This window comes from Lissotriton vulgaris, chromosome 3_1 (assembly GCF_964263255.1).
Source record: "Lissotriton vulgaris chromosome 3_1, aLisVul1.2, whole genome shotgun sequence".
Classification (NCBI taxonomy): Eukaryota; Metazoa; Chordata; class Amphibia; order Caudata; family Salamandridae; genus Lissotriton; species Lissotriton vulgaris.
Window position 1 is genome coordinate 1,620,578,219 of NC_141689.1, and position 19,542 is coordinate 1,620,597,760.

Genomic DNA, 19,542 nt, shown 5'->3' on the forward strand with positions numbered 1-19,542 from the left:
GAAGACGATGATCTTCTTCCAGCTGGTCAACAGGTTGTGAGTACAAGCGTCAACCGTCTTCACCTCCCCATACCGGGACAGACTTCGGTTCCACCACCACCTCCGGGTGCACACCGACCAAAAGCTTCCGACGCCCCGCCTTCTGGCTCGGCAACGAAGAATACAAAAAAGCCTCCAGTCGACTCGGGCTCGAGTCAGTCTGCAGGTCCCGACAAGCAAAAGGTCCTCAAACCAAAATTAACCCCAGCACCGAAGGAGCCATCAGTGCCGAAACCGATTGAGCCAAAAATAAGCTCAGCCCTGAAAAAAGTTCCCAAGTCTGCCGAACCGAAGACCACTCCGGTTCCAAAAAAAGTCGACCCCAAGCCTGCTTCGGCATCCAAACACACTTCGGCTTCGAAGGTCGATGATCCCAAACACACTTCGGGAGCAAAGATTCTGGATCCAAAGAGGGTAGATCCGAGAAAGACCAAGTCTTTGGAACCGAAACCAAAATCCACTCCAAAGACAATAGAAACTGTAAAACCTAAACATTTTGGTCCCAAACAAGATAAATCAGCACCAAAAAAGGATTTCTCAGCAGAAGAGCTTTTCCAACCAGACCCAAAGCAAAAGACCCTTCGTATTAATCCAAAAACTGGACATGTTATTACAGTGCCTGAAAAAAGGAAAATGGACTATCCTAAACCACCTCCAGTTCCTCTCAAAAAGCATGCTCAAACTTCCCCTATGAGAATTCCTTCACCATTAATAGAAATACCAGTAGATATTTCTCCAGTACACTCACCATCCCGCACACATAGCATTGTACCACAGGATGATGAGGATGAAGTCAATTATTCACATGGGGTAGAAAGTGAGCATCATATAGACGACACAGATGACCCAGACAATATTCCTGGGCCATCAGATGATCCCTGGGAGGATTATAATGTGCCAGATGCACCAGATCGGCCACAAGATGACGCATACCCTTTTAGACCATCTCCCCCAGATGACACTATTGGGTTTACACAGCTCATTCATAGAGCAGCCACATTTCATGGAGTAGACTTACACACATATCCAGTGGAAGAGGATTTCCTCATGGATACACTACTGTTGTCACATAAAACCATGACCACATTACCAATACTTAGTGGAGTGGTGAGACATGCACCAGAGGTATTCAAAGACCCCGTCAGAGCCAGACTGGAAAATAAGTATAAAGCGGCTCCAACTGACCCAGCATACATTAAAGGTCAGCTACCATTAGACTCATTGGTAGTATAAAATGTGAGAAAAACAGCTAACTCGCAGGCAACAGGGGATGCTCCACCCCCTGATAAGGAGACTAAGCTTTTAGATGCTTCAGGGAAACGCACCATCTCACAAGCAGCCAATGTCTGGAGAATTGCTAACACTCAGGCTTTGTTAGCAAGATATGATCGAGCTCATTATGATGAGTTAGAATCACTCATGCAACATTTACCAGAGCAATATAAAACCAGGGCTTCTGATCTAATACAAGAAGGCAAGGTTATTACAAATACCTCAATCCGGTGTGCATTAAACACTGCAGACACAGCCTCTAGAGCGATAAATACAGGAGAACTGTTGCGTAGGCATGCATGGCTACACATCTCTGTGTTCAAACCGGAAGTACAGGCCAGTATTTTAAATCAACCCCTTGACCAGCAACATCTCTTTGGTCCATCAGTTGATAGTGCACTAGAAAAGATGAAAAAATATACAGATATAGACAAATCTATGGGAAATGTACAAACTCAAACCCATAGAGCGTCCTTTTGTCGCTCTTCATTTAGAGGCGCCTCCAAGGGGTTTCAAACTGACAGCACCTCCTCTTCTTATAAAGTGCCCACCCAACCCGAACCCAGCAGAGGGTATTACAGAGGAGGATATAGAGGTAACAACAATAAGGGAAGAGTCAGAGGCAACAACAACTGCAATGCCTCTACTCCCAAACAGTGACTTTCCTTCCATCCCACCAAACCATACCACTCCTGTCGGGGGAGTTTACAACAGTTCATACCTGTAGGAACTCCATCAACACAGACAGGTGGGTAAGACAAATAATTCAGTCAGGTTATTGCCTGGAGCTCACTTCCACTCCTCCAACAATACCACCCAGATAATGTCCAATGTCCCAGGAACATCTCATACTTCTAAGACAAGAGGTTGCATCTCTATTACAAAAGAATGCAATAGAACCTGTCCCAAAACACCATCAAAACACAGGACTTTACTCCCTATACTTTCTCATACCCAAAGAGGACGGGTCCCTCAGACCTATACTGAATCTATGGCCCCTAAACCTACCAAACATACAAACCGACCATTTCCATATGGTCACACTACAACAAGTTCTGCCGTTCTTAAAACAAGGCGACTTCCTTGCCAAATTAGATCTCAAGGACGCTTACTTTTACATTCCTATTCATCAATCTCACAGAAAGTACCTTCGATTTGTACTAGAAGATCAACACTACCAATTCAACGTACTCCCTTTCGGAGTAACTACAGCACCTCGAGTATTTACAAAGTGTCTAGCAGTAGTAGCAGCACACTTGAGAAGGGACAACATTCATGTCTTCCCATACCTAGACGACTGGTTAATAAAATCCAAGTCATACCACCAATGTGTACAGCACACGCATCAAACCATCTGCCTGTTGCACAAGCTGTGATTCACAGTAAATCAAAAGAAGTCACACCTCCAACCATCCCTATCTCAACAGTATCTAGGTGCCACAATAGATACCGCAAAAGCAAATGCATACCCCAATCGTACAAGAATACAAAGTATGTAAGCTCTGATACAAAAATTCCAGCCACAACACTCACTACCAGCTCGAGTGTTCATGCAATTGATAGGAATGATGGCTTCTTGTATTTTCATTTTACCATACGCAAGACTACAAATGCGCCCCATACAAGAGTGTTCGGCAAGTCAGTGGAATCAAGCTCAACAACAAATAACAGATCTGGTGGTGGTAGACGACCGGACATATCGCTCTCCAACACCAAAAACCTTTCCAAGGGCCGGCCGTTCATAGAGCCTGTTCCACAGGTGGTGCTTACCACAGACGCATCTCTCACAGGATGGGGAGCACATCTAGAGACACACACAGTACAAGGTACATGGACACTGCAACAAAAGTTACTCCACATAAATCATCTGGAGTTGTTCGCGATTTTCCTAGCTCTAAAGTCGTTTCAACATTACCTCTCAAGAAAAGTTGTACTAGTCCGTACGGCAATATGACAGGGTTCAGACACTATTTAATCACTCACATCTGGTCCTGACGAATGCCTGATTAAATTACATCACATAGGCAGAAACATGTTGACCTAAATCACTACACTCAGGGGTAAATCTGGACTTATAATTGTGGTCCTTTACCCTCCACTGTTTTTATACCGTCCAATTGGCAAACTAATAAAATATACTTTTTTTGACCTAATTGTGAAATTTTAAATTTCTCACTTCACCTTCACGAACCAGCTCCGCAGTATTTCTGGCATTGCAGCACACTGGGGTGGCATTCGGCCACTCCCGGTGGGGCCCATTGATGAAATGATGAAGCATGTCACCAACTAGTGTTGAGTGAGGGCCTTCTATAGAAACCTACATGGTTCCTTCTGTACCAGTACACTTGCTGACAAACTAACCTGGTTTTGTCCTAAAAGTCACTTTAATTGTGACGCTCCTTTGTTGTTTATGTATAATTATGGTAGGGTTATAGGAGCGTCTTCTTTCCTTCCCTGACTCTCTTGTTGGTACAAGTATTTAGTAGTACTACATGGTAACCATGAATTCTAGCTTCCAGTGTGTATTCATGCTTTTGATATGCTTGGCAAATACCACAGCTGCATAAAACAACTAATATTTGGAAAGATGTTGGTGCTAAAAGCACATAATAAAGTACAGAAACTGAGCAAAAAGTTTGATTATCCATGATGCATCTACAGCACAAAGATTAGAATTATCCAACGGTATCAGCTGCTACAGTTGTCAGGACATTTGTTATCCCTGGTAGTGTCTTTGGCATTGCTGCTTTTGGGCTTCAAGGCAGTTGCTGGATATGAAACTAAACATGGCTCTGAAAGTCCTGCACTGATCAATCGAAAGGAGGTCTGAGAGGCCTAAGGTGCGTCAAATGATCAACCATGTATTGCCATTCATGGTTAAAGGGCATTAAATGTCATGTCCATTTTGGTACTTTAATTGTTTGGAACTCCATGACAGCACAGGACCAACACCCAAGCATACATCGCATATACGTACATTCGTAGAAGGGGAGTAATATATAGTAGTGATATCTAAAAATAGTAACACTGCAAGAATAGGAAATTCGACAGCCTGAAGTCTTTTGAATTTCTTTTTTTTTTGTCCTCATCTCACCATTAAGCATCTGCAATTCTTAAAAGAAGCCGTCCTTCCAACCTTTGCGCCCCACGGCTACTGCTTTCATTTTAGGCCAGACCAAGCCAGCCCCTTTGTTCGAAGCTTGGTGTAATCATAGGACCGGGGGAGGTTCTACCAGTCTCATCTCTCTTCCCCAGGATATAAGGGCCTGCCAGATGTTCGTACCATGCTCACCTATACCCCCCCGATCCAAACGTGCCATAGCAAACACAGCTTTTAGCCAATCCTCACACTGAGGAGGGAGTGGGTCTTTCCAGGTCTTACAAATTTCCCTTCGAGCGCTAAGGAGCAAATATAACAATAAACCTCTATGTAACAGCTGTAAGACATTAATGGAATCATCGTCATCCCCAAAAATTATTAGAGTGAGATTAACTTTGAAATTGACTTTAAAAATGCCACATATAACGTACTCATAGAAAATATGAATATCATCGGCTTTGAGGAGATCGCATCTTGGACATTTGGGGAAAGATAGTGGGGCAAACTTAGCTATCTTCGCCGGTGTATAGTAAAGCCTATTAACAACTAAAAAGTGGTTATGTTTTTTAAGCTTGCAGGCTTGACATATTTATAAAGAAATTTCAATGACGAGTCAAATGAATCTTCAATGTCAGAGTCAAGGGGGGACTGATTCCAGACTGCATACTGTGGGGGTTATTCCAAATCTTAAGCCTCCAGGAACTTCTTGTACCATAACAAAACTTCCTTTCTCTTAGGAAGAGTTTCTAGCAGGATAAGCTCAGTTTCCCAATTACCTCGTATGGACCCCTTTTCCGATGTAAACCAGGAGACCAATTGCAAATATTTAAATCTGGAAAAGCCGCTGCCAATTTTAGTTCTTACGAACTCCCGGGGTGGACACCTTCTGATGATAGAAGTTCTGAACATATGGTAAAACCTGCCCTCTTTATTGGTTTCACAATGCTGTCCTTCAAGCATGCTGGGATCCTGGGGGAGTCCCAAATCAGGGCAAAATCAGAATAATAGCCAATCCTCCATCGACATCTGACAGACCTGTGAACTTTTAAACCTACCTTTTTTAGATTCCTTTGTGCCCCAAATTCATACATGAAGCCGTCTACCCCGCCCTCCACCATGACCATTTCTCCTAATAGCCTGCCCCAATTAGTTTCCTCTGTTCTTACAAGTAACATTATTTTTAAATTGGAAGGCAGCAGAGTACCAGGCAATATCCGGAAGGGCAAGCCCCCCTTTTAAGAGCTTATGTCTCAGCTTCCTCCATGATGGTCTAGCACCCTTATTTGCCCAGATAAAACTTCCAATCTTACTTAGAATTTTACCAATATCCTTTTTGGGAAGGTTAAGGGGGATAGCATTAAACGCATGGGTTAACTTAGGGAGAATGACCATTTTTACTAAGTTACCCCTGCCTAATATCGTTTAAGCGAGATTCTTTAATCTAGCAAATAGACGATCTACCTCTTTAATAATCTTTTTTAGATTGAACTGAGGAATTTTATCCAGGTGATTAACTATGGTACCCAAGTATTTGAACTCTTTTCTCACTCTGCCCTCCCAGTTATCAATATTCCAACACATCACCTCGCTTTTGGCGGTGTTAGCTACATACCCTGAATATGAACCAAATTCTTCCAATAGGGCTTCAACCCTTGGTTTTACAGCTCGCTCTCTCTCTCTCTCTCTCTCTCTCTCTCTCTCTCTCTCTCTTTCCCTCTCTTTAGCTTTGCTTGTGGTATTGCATTTCCTCTAGATTTTTCATGCTCTCCTGTATTGCTCTTTCTAGGAACGTTTTCAGTCTTTCTCTCTCTCTTTCTCATTCTCATTCTCTTGTTCTCTTTCACCCCCTCCTCTGCTCATCATCCTGCAACTACATAGCACTTCCTCTTCCTTTTCAATCCCCACTTCCATAGGCCTAATTTGTTTTTGCTCACTTCATCAAATTCTCGCTCAGACCACCACCACATTGGGCTAGTGGGTCTGCGACAAAAAATCCTAGGAGAAGGTTTCTCCCAGGTGAATTGCAGGTGATATTTGCATAGCACAGACGTCTCACAAAGGTAGAATTTTGGACAGTCCAACCCGTGTAGTGTAGTTCCTATAGTACCCTCATGCAGGACTCTGTGGGTCTGGTGGTAGACTGACTCTGTGCACCCCACCCCGTATGTTAGCCTAATTTCCATTAGCTAGCTCGTAGTGCCACTAGAATCTCCTTTTATCAGAGAGCTTAGTTTTTGGCAACCTCAGAACACAACAAACCTTGATTCCTCAGACTTGTGGAAACAATATACTACTTTTCACCCAGTCACTCATGTGATTGCTCATTTTGTCTCAGAGAGATACACGGAAGAAACAGTTGAGCGTGTTTATAATAAGAATGTATTGTACATTGTTCTTCTAGTGTACAATATATGCGCTGCTACAACTGGTATACAATAGCAGAGATATAGGATCAGCAGTACAGTGAATAAAAAGGAATAAAACAGTTCTACCATTTTGCAATAGTCATGAACATATACATAAATATAGAATGCATTTATAAAATAAAGCGCATACTCCTAAGATGCCTGTCTAGATGTACCTAAGTGTACCTAGAATGTGAGTAGGTGTGAAAGAGCTAATAAGCCTAAGAGCCAAGAATCCAGCTAGGATTTAGTCAAACCCCATTACCTGAATAATGACAGCGTGGGAACTCGCCCTGGTCTTGAGTTGGACACCCCGCAAGGGATGTTCAGACCACTGTCAGCTGGAGCGACTGCATGCAGGAGTCTCTGCGTCTCTGGTCAGTGTGTCGGCCTTGACATCTTGGTTCCCTCCTGCCTACTGATAGCAAGAGGTGCTATATTTATACAGTCCTTGTGTGTGTGTGTTAGCCATTGTTCAGTATGAGGATGTTGTTGGGGATGAAACCTTGTACGTAGATTGGAGAGGTGAGGTATACCCCCTGGGTAGTGTTCTCATAAATTATTCATATGTGCTAAGGATGACGTCTTAGCAATATTGATTGGGAAAAACCCTCCCTCTGCATAGAACTAGGTGAAAGGTTTAGTCCATAAAAGGTGTCAGTCCTTATAAGGCGTTATGTCCCTATAAGGCATTCTGTCTTACTAGGATTTATGTCCTTATAAGGCTTGTTCATATGAAATGAAGAAGAGATGATGTAGGGAAAGTGTACGATGTTCTCTGGACCTATATTAGGGTACTGATATGAAATATAACACATGAGTGAATGCATGTTGCCAGATGGTCACAATGCACCCTACCAGCAATTGGGTCTAAAATCAAAGGTAGTAGTACCAGCACAATATTATGTGGTGCATTACCCCACTCCACCTTCCAAACATGAAATGTTACTCAGTGCTGATCTGCAAACCGCCTGGCCCATTACATTGTATTTCGGGACACTAGGAGACCATCAGTGACCTGGGATGTGTGGTGGTTAATCCCATCAGAGGAAAACAAAAGAAGGCTGTAAGATGGCAGATAGTCAAGCTAGTAAAGGCTGTCAGGTTGTGAAGGTTACGAGGCCCAGAGAAAGCAACACGGTAGGGCCTAAAACACCCAGCCCATAGCAGATGGTAAATACTCTAAAATCAGCACAGAGTTCTCACTGTGTTGTAGGAGTGGAACAGAGGCCAGAATATGTAAAAGGCCAGCATGTCACGATGTTCCCACATGCACCATGAAGGCCAGGGTACAAACTCCGGCAAAATCCATGGAACCCTTCTTTGTCATTTAACTAATATATTATGTTATGTTCTACGTAGTGATTGCTACAGCAAATTTTGCAAAAAGTAGAAAAGTACTGTTTGGAATGTCAGTGGAATGTCAACCAGTGGTAATTATTCAGGACCCCATTCCAGCACATGATTGTTTTGCCTGTTATTCCACGAAACGAGCAAATTAGCCTTGGCTCTGCTTTAGTGCTTAATTTGTACAATATGATGTGCATGTGCTCACATGTTTGTCTGAGGCCACACCTACGTTTCTCTGGCTCCACCCACTTCCTCCACTGACTTCACCCACTTAGTCTATTAGCTCCACCCACATCTTCCACTGGCACTGCTAAAAGTTAGATGTAATACCTGACCTGAATTTCAGAAAGGGAGCCTTCCTCATAGTACGATTTTGATGAGTTTTCCATGCCCTGTGAATATTTTGTAAAAGATGACATCCAAAGTGCATTTAAAGCACAATTTTGGAATAAATTAGCTAGAATCATTAATGCATTGAAAAGGGACAATTTCAGTGCTCAATGTGTTATTTGGGGAAAGGACAATACTGGGGTATGCCATTTTTAACAGAGTCTTTGAGTTCAAAGATACAACTTTTACATAGCTTATGTGACAAAATAAACTTAAATGTTGTGAAAACACTCTAAACAGATAAACTGAATAAAATCAGGCAATACACTTGAATTAGTCAGTCACTGTCACTTCCAGTGGCCGAAGGGGTATTGTTGGGTTAATAAAAAGTACAGTATTCCATTAAAGCGATTACTTTTAGAGAACAATTGAAAAAAGATGCATACCACCAATTGGGCTTGTTACTATAACTTACTCCTCTGGAGCTATATGTGCATTTACTAGACACTCAGATCTGAAAGAAACACGTTAGTGTTAGATTCCTTACCTTAGAATATCCCCAGGCGTCAGTCTGGATCCGGAAACTTTTGCGTAGCAGTACCCCTGCGCGTCGGTAGGCGTCGTCTGCAGGCGTCCCCTGCGGCTCCGCGTCCGTCGTCGGCGTCGTGCGCCGTGATGACGTCGCTGGAGTACATAGACGCCGCCTCCGCGCGCTGACGTCAGTTCTTCTTTTTTCCGCGCCAGTGGACGCAGATCTGAAGAGCAGTACTCCGGTCTTTGACCAAGTTTTTTCGATTGTCTTTTTCTACTATTGTGCCTGATAGGATGCCAGGATTTAAGAATTGCGATGGCTGTGAGCGCACGATGTCGGTCACAGACCATCACCGCCTCTGCCTCCGGTGTCTGGGCCCCGACCACGACGTGGAATCCTGCGTCGACTGCCGGGCCCTTACCAACAAGGCTAGACGGGAGCGGTCCCGCAAGCTGCTGGAGCTCCGGGTGTCGGCCCCACGTCGGGACCGGGAGCGGTCCCGGTCCGGCCGGAGGTCGAGAGAGCGTTCGAGGGAGCGGTCGCGGAGCCGCGCCGGGCGCTCCGGAAGTCGACGCCACTCGTCATCCTCGTCAGGTAAGAAACACAAGAAGTCGGGGCGTCGTCATCGTACCCCCGACTCCCCCCGACGCTCGCGCGATGCGGCCGGGGGCTCGGGTGACCCCATCCCCGCGGCTCCGCGAGAGTCGCCGGCGCGGCCTGCCTCATACCCTCCGGTCCCTGGGCATGGCGCGACGCCTGAGGAGATCGAGGCGTTCCTCATGGCCATGAGGGCGCTCGCTTCTCCGACGGGGCCTACGGCGCCTTCGGGCCCAGTGCTACCGTCTGGGGGCCCTGGCGGTTCGGGTGTCCCTGCCTCGGCGCCGCCGACGGCTCCGACCCCGGCGCCGCAGGGGCCTTCGGGATCGGCGCCGGCTGGTCTTCCGGCCTCCCCGGCGCCGTTGCCATCGGGGTTACCCCCGACGCCGCCCCCGCGCGGCGCCGGTTCTCCGCTGCCGGTTCCGGCCGGCGGTGGGGTTCCGACGCCGGCTCCGGGCGGCGCCGTCCCCTTACCTTCTCCGACGCCGGACGCGGCGCCGGACGGGCGTCGATCGACGCCGGTCCCGGCGCCGATGGGGCCCATGAACCCCGAGGAGCCGGTCTTCATCATTGACTCCGAATACGGAGAGGATGAGGAGTACGGTGAAGGTTGGGAGGGGTCCGAGGACCCTCTGGCTCGCGAGTGCCAGTATGACCCGGACTGGACAGGTGACTTGGGGGATGCCAGTGGTTTGGACGACTCCCCTAACCCTGGTTTGATCTCTCCTCCAACCGTGGCATCGGTGGAGGGAGCTGCCTATTCTGTGGTGCTGATGAGGGCTGCCAAGGCCTTAAACCTTGAGCTCCCCGTCGCGGCCGTGAGGCCTAACATCCTCACCGAGGTCTTCAAACCGCAGTCATGCCCATTGGAGCCTCTGCTGCCGTTTAATGAAGCCTTGTCTGACGTTCTGTTGGGCACGTGGTCCAGGCCCGCTTCAGGTGCGCCTGTTGATCGGAACGTGGCCAGGCGCCACCGTCCTTGTCCGGACGACCCCAAGTACCTGTCTACCCACCCCACTCCTGAGAGTCTGGTGATCCAGGCCTCGACCTCCCAGTCCGCATTCCCGTCGGCCCCGCCCGACCGGGAATCCAAGAGGTATGACCAGTTTGGCAAAAAGGTCTTCTCGTCCATTAGTTTGGGCCTGCGGTCTTGCAACACCGCCTGCCTCTTGGGCCGCTACACCCACTCTGTGTGGGATACGGTCGCGGAGCTGCTGCCAGAATGCCCCATGGAGGTGCGGGCAAAGCTCGGTCAAGCTGTAGCTGAGGGCCGAGATGCAGCAAAATATTCAATTCGGTGTGGTCTTGATACGACCGACTCGCTGGGCAGGGCTATGTCTACGACGGTGGCGATTCGTCGTCACGCCTGGCTGAGATCCGCCAATTTTTCGGCTGATGTCCAAAATACCCTGATGGACATGCCGTTTGATGGCTGTCACCTGTTCGGTGACAAAGCGGACCACGCGCTGGAACGCTTCAAGGACTCCAGGGTCACGGCCAAGTCCTTGGGTCTCTCGACCCAGCGTCAGCAACCGGGTTCGTTTCGTCCCTTTCGTGGCCAAGGAAGGGGCGCCCCCACACGTGCTGCCAGCCACGCGCCGCAACAATCCTTCCAACGCGGTGGCGGCCGTGGAAACCGCCGTGGTGGCGGTCGGGGACAACGGCGGGGTCAGACCACACCTTCCCCCGCAGCATCTACCCCAAAATCCTCCTAGTCCGTGCTTTCGGCCCCATGTGACGCCAGTGGGTGGCAGGGTTCGCCATCACCACGCTCACTGGCGCACGATCACTTCGGACAGGTGGGTGCTGCAAATTGTCCGAAGGGGCTACTCCCTCCCCTTCGAGACCTCTCCTCCAGCCATGCCACCGCAGAACCACCGTGTGTCGGGGGACCACTTGACACTTCTGCAGGAGGAAGTTACGGCCCTCTTGGCCAAGGGGGCCATCGAGCGCGTTCCTGGGCCAGAAGTAGGGCGTGGTTGTTATTCCCACTACTTTCTGGTGCCCAAGAAGGACAAGGGGGGCCTACGTCCTATCTTGGATCTAAGGAACGTCAACGGCTTCCTCCGGAAGGAGAAGTTCAAGATGTTGACGTTAGCTCAGGTCTTGGCTGCTCTAGACCCGCAAGACTGGATGGTAGCGTTGGACTTGCAGGACGCCTATTTTCACATCCCCGTCCTGCCGGCCCACCGGCGTTACCTGCGGTTCACGGTAGGCCAGGAGCACTTTCAGTTTATCGTGCTCCCCTTCGGCCTTACCAGCGCCCCACGGGTGTTCACAAAGGTGATGGCGGTGGTCGCAGCCCATCTGCGCAGGTTAGGGGTTTCAGTCTTCCCCTACCTAGACGACTGGTTGTTGAAGGCGGGCTCGCCCCAGACAGTCGTCCACCACCTTCAGATGACGGCAGACCTCTTGCACGACCTGGGGTTCTCCATCAACGTGCCGAAATCACACCTGTGTCCCTCTCAAAAGCTCCTTTTCATCGGAGCGGTTCTGGACTCGGCGCAGTTTCGGGTTTATCCTCCGGAACGGCGGGTTCGGGATATTCAGGCTTTGATTCCCATCTTTCAGCCGCTATCCCGAGTCTCGGTCAGGTTGACGCTGCGGCTGCTGGGACTGATGGCTTCCTGCATCCTTCTGGTGCATCACGCCAGGTGGCGGATGCGGGCTCTGCAGTGGGACCTGAAGTTTCAGTGGGCCCAGCATCAGGGCAACTTGTCCGACCACGTCTTGATCTCGGAGGGCACTGCGAGACAACTGCAGTGGTGGCTTACGGACCGCGATTGGGTCAGGGGCAAGTCCCTCTCCCTTCCCCAACCGGAGCACGTTGTCGTGACGGACGCGTCCCTCCAGGGCTGGGGTGGCCACTTGGGAGAGGCAGAGATCAGAGGCATCTGGTCTCCGGCGGAGTCCCGGCTCCATATCAATCTGTTGGAGCTGCGGGCGATTCGTCTGGCACTGAAGGCATTCCTCCCCTTTGTCAACGGGAGTGTGGTGCAGGTGTTCACCGACAACACCACCGCCATGTGGTACTGCAACAAACAGGGCGGAGTGGGGTCGTGGACCCTTTGCCAGGAGGCTCTGCGCCTCTGGCAATGGCTGGAACGTCAGGGCGTGACTCTGACGGTTCAACACCTGGCAGGTTCTCTGAACGCCAGGGCGGACGAACTCAGCCGTCGGTGCTCGATGGATCACGAATGGCGTCTGAACTCGGACGTGGCGCAAGGCATCTTTCTGCAATGGGGAGAGCCTTGGTTAGATCTATTCGCCACAGAAGAGAACGCGCAATGTCATCAGTTCTGCGCGTTGGAGTTTCCAAGACGGCACTCGCACGGCGACGCCTTTCGGCGCGAGTGGAGTTGCGGTCTGTTATACGCCTTTCCGCCTATACCACTTCTGCCCAGAGTGCTGAAGAAGATCAGGCGCGACCGGGCCCAAGTTATCCTTGTGGCTCCGGACTGGGCTCGAAGGTACTGGTATCCCGAGCTACTCAGCATGTCAGTCGGTCCCCCGATCCGCCTGCCCCTTCAGGAGGACCTTCTGTCGCAGCAGCAGGGGACGGTCCTCCACCCGAACCTGTCCAGTCTCCACCTCCATGCTTGGAGATTGAGCGGCGGCAGTTGAGGCCATTTGACTTGCCTCCTGAAGTCTGTGATGTTATTCTGGCAGCCAGGCGTCCCTCCACTAAGTCGGTATACGCCTGTCGGTGGAACAGATTTGTGGCATGGTGCACAGCAAAGGCTGTGGATCCTCTTTCTGCCCCTCTTTCGGAGGTTCTTCTGTTTCTTCTTTCTCTTGCCCAGCAGGGCTCTGCTCTGGGCACTATCAAGGGCTACCTTTCTGCCCTTTCAGCCTTTTTGAGGCTTCCTGATCAGCCTTCTTTGTTCAAATCCCCGATTGTAACTCGATTCTTGAAAGGCATCACTCACATGTTTCCACCTGTTCCGTTTGTGATGCCTCAGTGGGATTTGAACCTGGTTCTAACTTTCCTGATGTGTGCTCCCTTTGAGCCCCTTCATTCTTGCCCTCTCCGTCTCCTGACTTTAAAGACGGCTTTCCTGGTTGCCATCACCTCTGCCAGGAGGGTGAGTGAGCTCCAGGCTCTTTCTGTCCAACCTCCTTTCCTGTCCATTCATCCTGACAAGGTGGTTCTGAGGACTAGACCTTCTTTCCTGCCCAAGGTTGTTTCGGCCTTTCACATCGGGCAGTCCATCACCCTCCCTTCCTTCTTCCCGCCTCCGCATCCTTCAAAGGATGAAGAGCGGCTCCATCGTCTGGACCCAAAACGTGCGCTTTCATTTTACATGGATCGCACACGCCAGTTCCGGGTGGATGACCAACTGTTTGTTGGCTACGTGGGTGCGAAGAAGGGACGGGCGGTTTGTAAACGAACCATCTCTCGATGGGTCGTCCTCTGCATCAAAGCGTGCTACTCTTTGGCTCGGAAGGAGCCTCCTGTTGGGCTGAGGGCCCATTCCACTCGGGCCACGGCGGCTACTACTGCCCTGGGCCGGGGAGTCCCCTTGCAGGACATTTGCCAGGCGGCTACGTGGGCCTCGCTGCACACCTTTGCGAGGCACTACTGCCTGGACAGTCAAGTCCGGAGGGATGGCTTCTTTGGCCGTTCTGTCCTCCAGGACTTTCTGGTGTAGTTTTGTATTGGTTCGCAGACCCACCACCGGGGTTGGTATTGCTGGGGTATGTATTCTAAGGTAAGGAATCTAACACTAACGTGTTTCTTTCAGATGAACAAGTTACTTACCTTCGGTAACGATATATCTGTAAGAAACATTAGTTAGTGTTAGATTCCTTACCGAACCCACCCATCCTCCCCGTTCTGCGAACTGATACCTAGGGTTAAGGTCATCCCTTTCAGGGCCCTAGTTTGTACATGGCACCAGTGTTGGTTCTCTCATGGCTCTGCGTCTCCTGGCGCGGAACAGCTGTGTGCAAAGAACTGACGTCAGCGCGCGGAGGCGGCGTCTATGTACTCCAGCGACGTCATCACGGCGCACGACGCCGACGACGGACGCGGAGCCGCAGGGGACGCCTGCAGACGACGCCTACCGACGCGCAGGGGTACTGCTACGCAAAAGTTTCCGGATCCAGACTGACGCCTGGGGATATTCTAAGGTAAGGAATCTAACACTAACTAATGTTTCTTACAGATATATCGTTACCGAAGGTAAGTAACTTGTTCAATAGTAAAAAAACATGGAACTATGTAGTTCTGTATCACACAGACAAGACAGAGATTAGAAAAGTGGCATATATTCAAAATATGACTTTTTAAATAAAGATTTGTATTTTAACATAAAGCACAGAAAAATGTAATCTCCCGCAAAACCCAAAAAGTCCTAGAGGTACCTAGGCCAAAGTAATAGGTAGGTGCTGGGCAGTTTGAATTTGACCGTATCTCAAATAAGTCATACCGATTAGTGCAAAATGGCCATAGTGCCATACAAAATATAAATATATATATAAATAAAATAACTAAAAATAAAATATACAAATAAATACAAGTTCTAAAATGAAAAACGAAAAAGCAAGTCTTATAAAAACAAAATTAATAAAATATATAAAATAGAACAATAAATATAACATCCAAACAAGGAGGAGACGTACATATAACAAAATATTAAATAAATTCACACTGTCAGCAAAGTGTTATAAATGCAAATAAATAACCTACATAGTATAGAACAATAATTAAATGTCCAAACAAAGTAAAGCCTAACTTTTGAAAACATTGCAATGACACGTGTTTTGTTAGTTGGACTGGGTTAGCATCTATTTTTCTACAAAAGCCCACAAACAGTCTAAATTGCTTGTGCATTCCAAGTCTGCGGTGTCAGGAATGGGTGCAGTGAGCTGGTTTTGCACTTCATTGGGTGCTGAGAACCTGTGTCTGCTTTTGTTCTCCACCCAGCAACACAGCTGAGATGGAGAGATGTCAGTTCACATGTCGGTTTGGCCATCCTAAATTGGCCTGCCAAATCAACATGCAAACTGACAGCAGTGCCCACCCCTCCTCTGCCCCCTCCTCCTTGCAGCTGTTGTCAGAATGGCCCCACCCCCAAGACTTGGTGCCCGCCGTTAATGGAAATAATAAGATAAAACTGTTTTATTATCATTGTATTTGTCATTTTCCTCTGCGGGCAGGGGTTGGACTCTCCTCTGCCATAGCAGTGGAACCAGAGCTGTGTATATATACTCCTTGGTGCAATCTCATCACTTATTAAATAGGGCTTTTTATTTTACCAGACACAATGCTGCATTTAAAATGAATAATACCAAAAAAAATCTTTCAGAAACGTGAAGTTTCTCGTTGTCAGCATGGGCACACTGAAGGGAGAAGAAAAGTAATCCTATATTATGGACATGGTCTAATTACAATATTAACTTTATTACACTGAATGCAACATTTAGATATCTACGTAAAGCATCTACGATCAGCCTCCCTTTGTTTGAATCTACACCACATAACTCTTACACAAATTAAATAGCAAATGGGAACATTATGTAGAAGAAAAAGTTGACATTAGTAGACTGACTTTCAGTTTGGAGTTATGTCCTATCTATCATATCCTAGATTTGCATCATCTTTATATCTCTCTATATACGCCAAACAACATTGTTTCATTTCTAGGAAGATGTTTGATCCATGAACTTATAGGAAATAAGAAAGTGCTGAGTTAAACAGGTATTAGTGCATATTGCATCATAAAACTATTTATCCTACCTCTTTTTTTGCAAAAACAGTTTTTCTTTCTTTTTACAGAAAACAACTAGATTGGTGTTTCAGGATGAAGTGACATATCAGTGCAATCCAGGCTATAGGCTAACTGGAAGCCCTGTGCGCGTCTGCCAAGCCAATCGCCAGTGGTTCAGCGAAACACCACCAGCCTGCGTGCTCCTCAGCTGTGGAAAGCCTCCACCACTGCAGCATGGGTATAGCAAGGGGGAAAGATTTGAGGTTGGCTCGAAGGTTGAATTCTTTTGTGATGAGGGATATGAGCTCACAGGAGACACAAGTTGGAACTGCCTGAAAACTGGAAAGTGGTTCAAAAAGCAAATCCCAGTATGCCTTCCAGCAAAGTGCCCAGACCCACCGCTTGTGGAAAATCAACTGGTATTGAAGGAGATGGAGAATGAAGTTGGTGTTGTGCAGTTCTTTTGTAAAGAAGGTTATAGCTTGCATGGTCCGAGTGCACTGAAGTGTTTACCTTCACAGCAATGGAATGACTCTTTTCCTTTTTGTGAACCAGTCATCTGTGAGAAACCACCATACATTCCATTTGGAGAACCAACAATTATATCTCTTAATTTTGGCAGCAAGGTTAAGTACTCCTGCATGAATGGGTTTTTACTGAGGGGTGTTTCAGAAATTGAATGCCATGCAGATGGTTTTTGGAGCCCATCATTGCCTGAATGCATTCCTGTTGAGTGTCCCCATCCAGAAGAAATCCGGAATGGCATTGTTGATGTGCAGGGTTTAACATTCCTTAGCACTGCACTTTATACTTGCAAGCCAGGCTTTGAATTAATTGGAAACACAACCATAGTATGTGGTGAAAATGGCCAGTGGATCGGTGGAAAACCTGCATGTCAGCCAGTTCAGTGCCCAGAAGCTAAAAGTATCCAATATGGCATGTTTTCACGGCAAAACATCTTTTATGGGCAAACAATTGCATATTCCTGCCAAAGAGGCTTTCAGCTTGAAGGGCAACATATACTGACTTGTTTGGAGACAGGGAAGTGGGATTATGAAGCCCCGATTTGCAAATCAATTAGTTGTGATGCTCCAGAAGCCATTGAAAATGGTTTTGTGGAAGGAGCAGACTACAGCTATGGTGCCATGATCATCTATAGTTGCATGCCTGGATTTCAGCTGTCTGGTCTTGCAATGCAGACCTGTGAAGAATCAGGATGGTCTAGTTCCACACCGATGTGTCTACCAATAGACTGTGGCCTGCCACCCCACATTGATTTTGGACTGTATTCAAAAATTGCAATAGAAGGAAAAGATATGTCACTGGTTTCTGCTGTGGAAGGAAGTCCTCGTGCTAAACGTCCAGCCCAGGTCCCTACAGTAACATTAATTAGCTCAAACAATAACCAAAGCTCTATGCAGGAAATAGGTGGTGTTGAACTATCGGACTTTCTGTACGGAACAGTGATACTATACACATGTTACTCTGGATATGAAGTAGTGGGCAACTCTGTGTTAATATGTCAAGAGGAGGGCACTTGGAATGGAAGCGCTCCTGTCTGTGTCGCTATAGAGTGCAAACTACCATCAAGTCCAGAAAATGGATTCCTACTAGTTAGTGAGAATACACTTGGCAGCAGAGTGCAGTATGGGTGTAATCCTGGATATGAACTGGTTGGCTCAGACACAGCCCTGTGTTTGAACGACAGAAATTGGAGCAACCCAGCCCCTTACTGTGCTGTGATATCATGTGGCACTCCAAATAATCTCATCAATGGTTCCTTAGAGGTGGACAGCTTTGTTTATGGGAGCGTGGCTTACTATAAGTGTGATTCTGGGTTCAAGCTAGATGGTTCAGAGAAACGCATATGCCAGGGCAACAAGAAGTGGGATGGACAAGAACCTATCTGTGTCCCTGTTTCCTGTGGTCCACCACCAACTGTAGAATTTGGCCAAGCAGATGGAAATGAGTACACATTCCAAAACTGTGTTCATTATTATTGCAATGAAGGTTATCATCTAGATGGAAATCACACAACAACCTGCCTTGAAGATGGAAGCTGGAGTGCATCCCCTCCAGTGTGTAGACCTGTCAAGTGTGCTTTTCCACTGAGTATTCTGAATGGAGAAGTCAATGGATCTGGTGATGGCTTTGGTGATGAAATTCATTACCACTGTCAAGCAGGCTACATATTGCATGGCAAACAAAAACGCACTTGTCAAGCGGATGGCAACTGGGATGGACATGCCCCATATTGTGAACCAGTGAACTGTGGCCCCCCAGAAGACATCTCTCATGGCTTTCTAAATGGTTCCACCTTTACATTTGAGGGATATGTGCAATACCTGTGCTTTCCAGGTTATGAGATGCAAGGAAATGCATTACGTCAGTGTATGTCTAATGGTTTTTGGAGTGGCACCCCTCCAATCTGCCTCCCTTGCAACTGCCCACCTCCAATAATTCAGAATGGGAAGATTCTTGGAGATGAATTCAATTGTGGTGAGGTTGTACGTTTTCAGTGTTATGAGGGCTTTAAGCTCTTAGGATCTTCAGAAATAAGGTGCGAGTCTGCCGGAAAATGGAGTTCTGGTTTCCCTCACTGTGGTCGTGTCTCATGTGGCTCTCCCCCTTCTATCCCACATGCATTTATAAATGGAAGCAGCTCCCTGGATGAGAATGCTATACTCTACAGCTGTGTGACTGGTTATGTGATGCAAGGAACAGCACAGCTGATTTGTACAATGTATGGTACATGGAGTGAGCCATATCCAAGCTGTGAAGTACTGTCTTGTGGACCAGCACCTTCTGTCCCCAATGCAGTGTCTTCTGGAGATTCACACATCTATGGAAGTAAAGTTGAATACAGGTAAGAGAGGCCACCATAATTTTTAAGAAATGGCTAAACAATAGGTTGTGAGTCTCATGGAGGACACTTTCAGCCTGTGTGTGCAAGCTTGTGTGTTTTTGTATCCCCATAAAGTTGTACAACTTCTGGCCCCCTTTAACATATATATTTTTATGTGCACCACACATGGGTATCACAGAGAGATGGGAACATCTTTTATTAATTAACATTTTTATTTATTTTTTATTTTGTATCACATAGGGGCTTATTCATATACATTTTGTAGTTCTTACGAAGGGCTACAGTAGCACTAATAAAGTACACAAAATGCTATTCACAAACCTGCGAGCGTAAATCTG

General features: G+C 47.4%; 1 protein-coding gene across 2 annotated transcripts in view; it reads left to right on the plus strand.

Moving 5' to 3' along the window:
- Positions 1-19,542, plus strand: part of SVEP1 (sushi, von Willebrand factor type A, EGF and pentraxin domain containing 1) — a 1,018,759-nt gene that overhangs the window by 795,976 nt on the left and 203,241 nt on the right. For both annotated transcript variants that reach the window (XM_086962106.1, XM_086962105.1), the window contains one exon: positions 16,407-19,204. In XM_086962106.1, the coding sequence (XP_086818232.1) occupies positions 16,407-19,204 (2,798 nt within the window). The remainder of the gene's footprint in view (positions 1-16,406; positions 19,205-19,542) is intronic.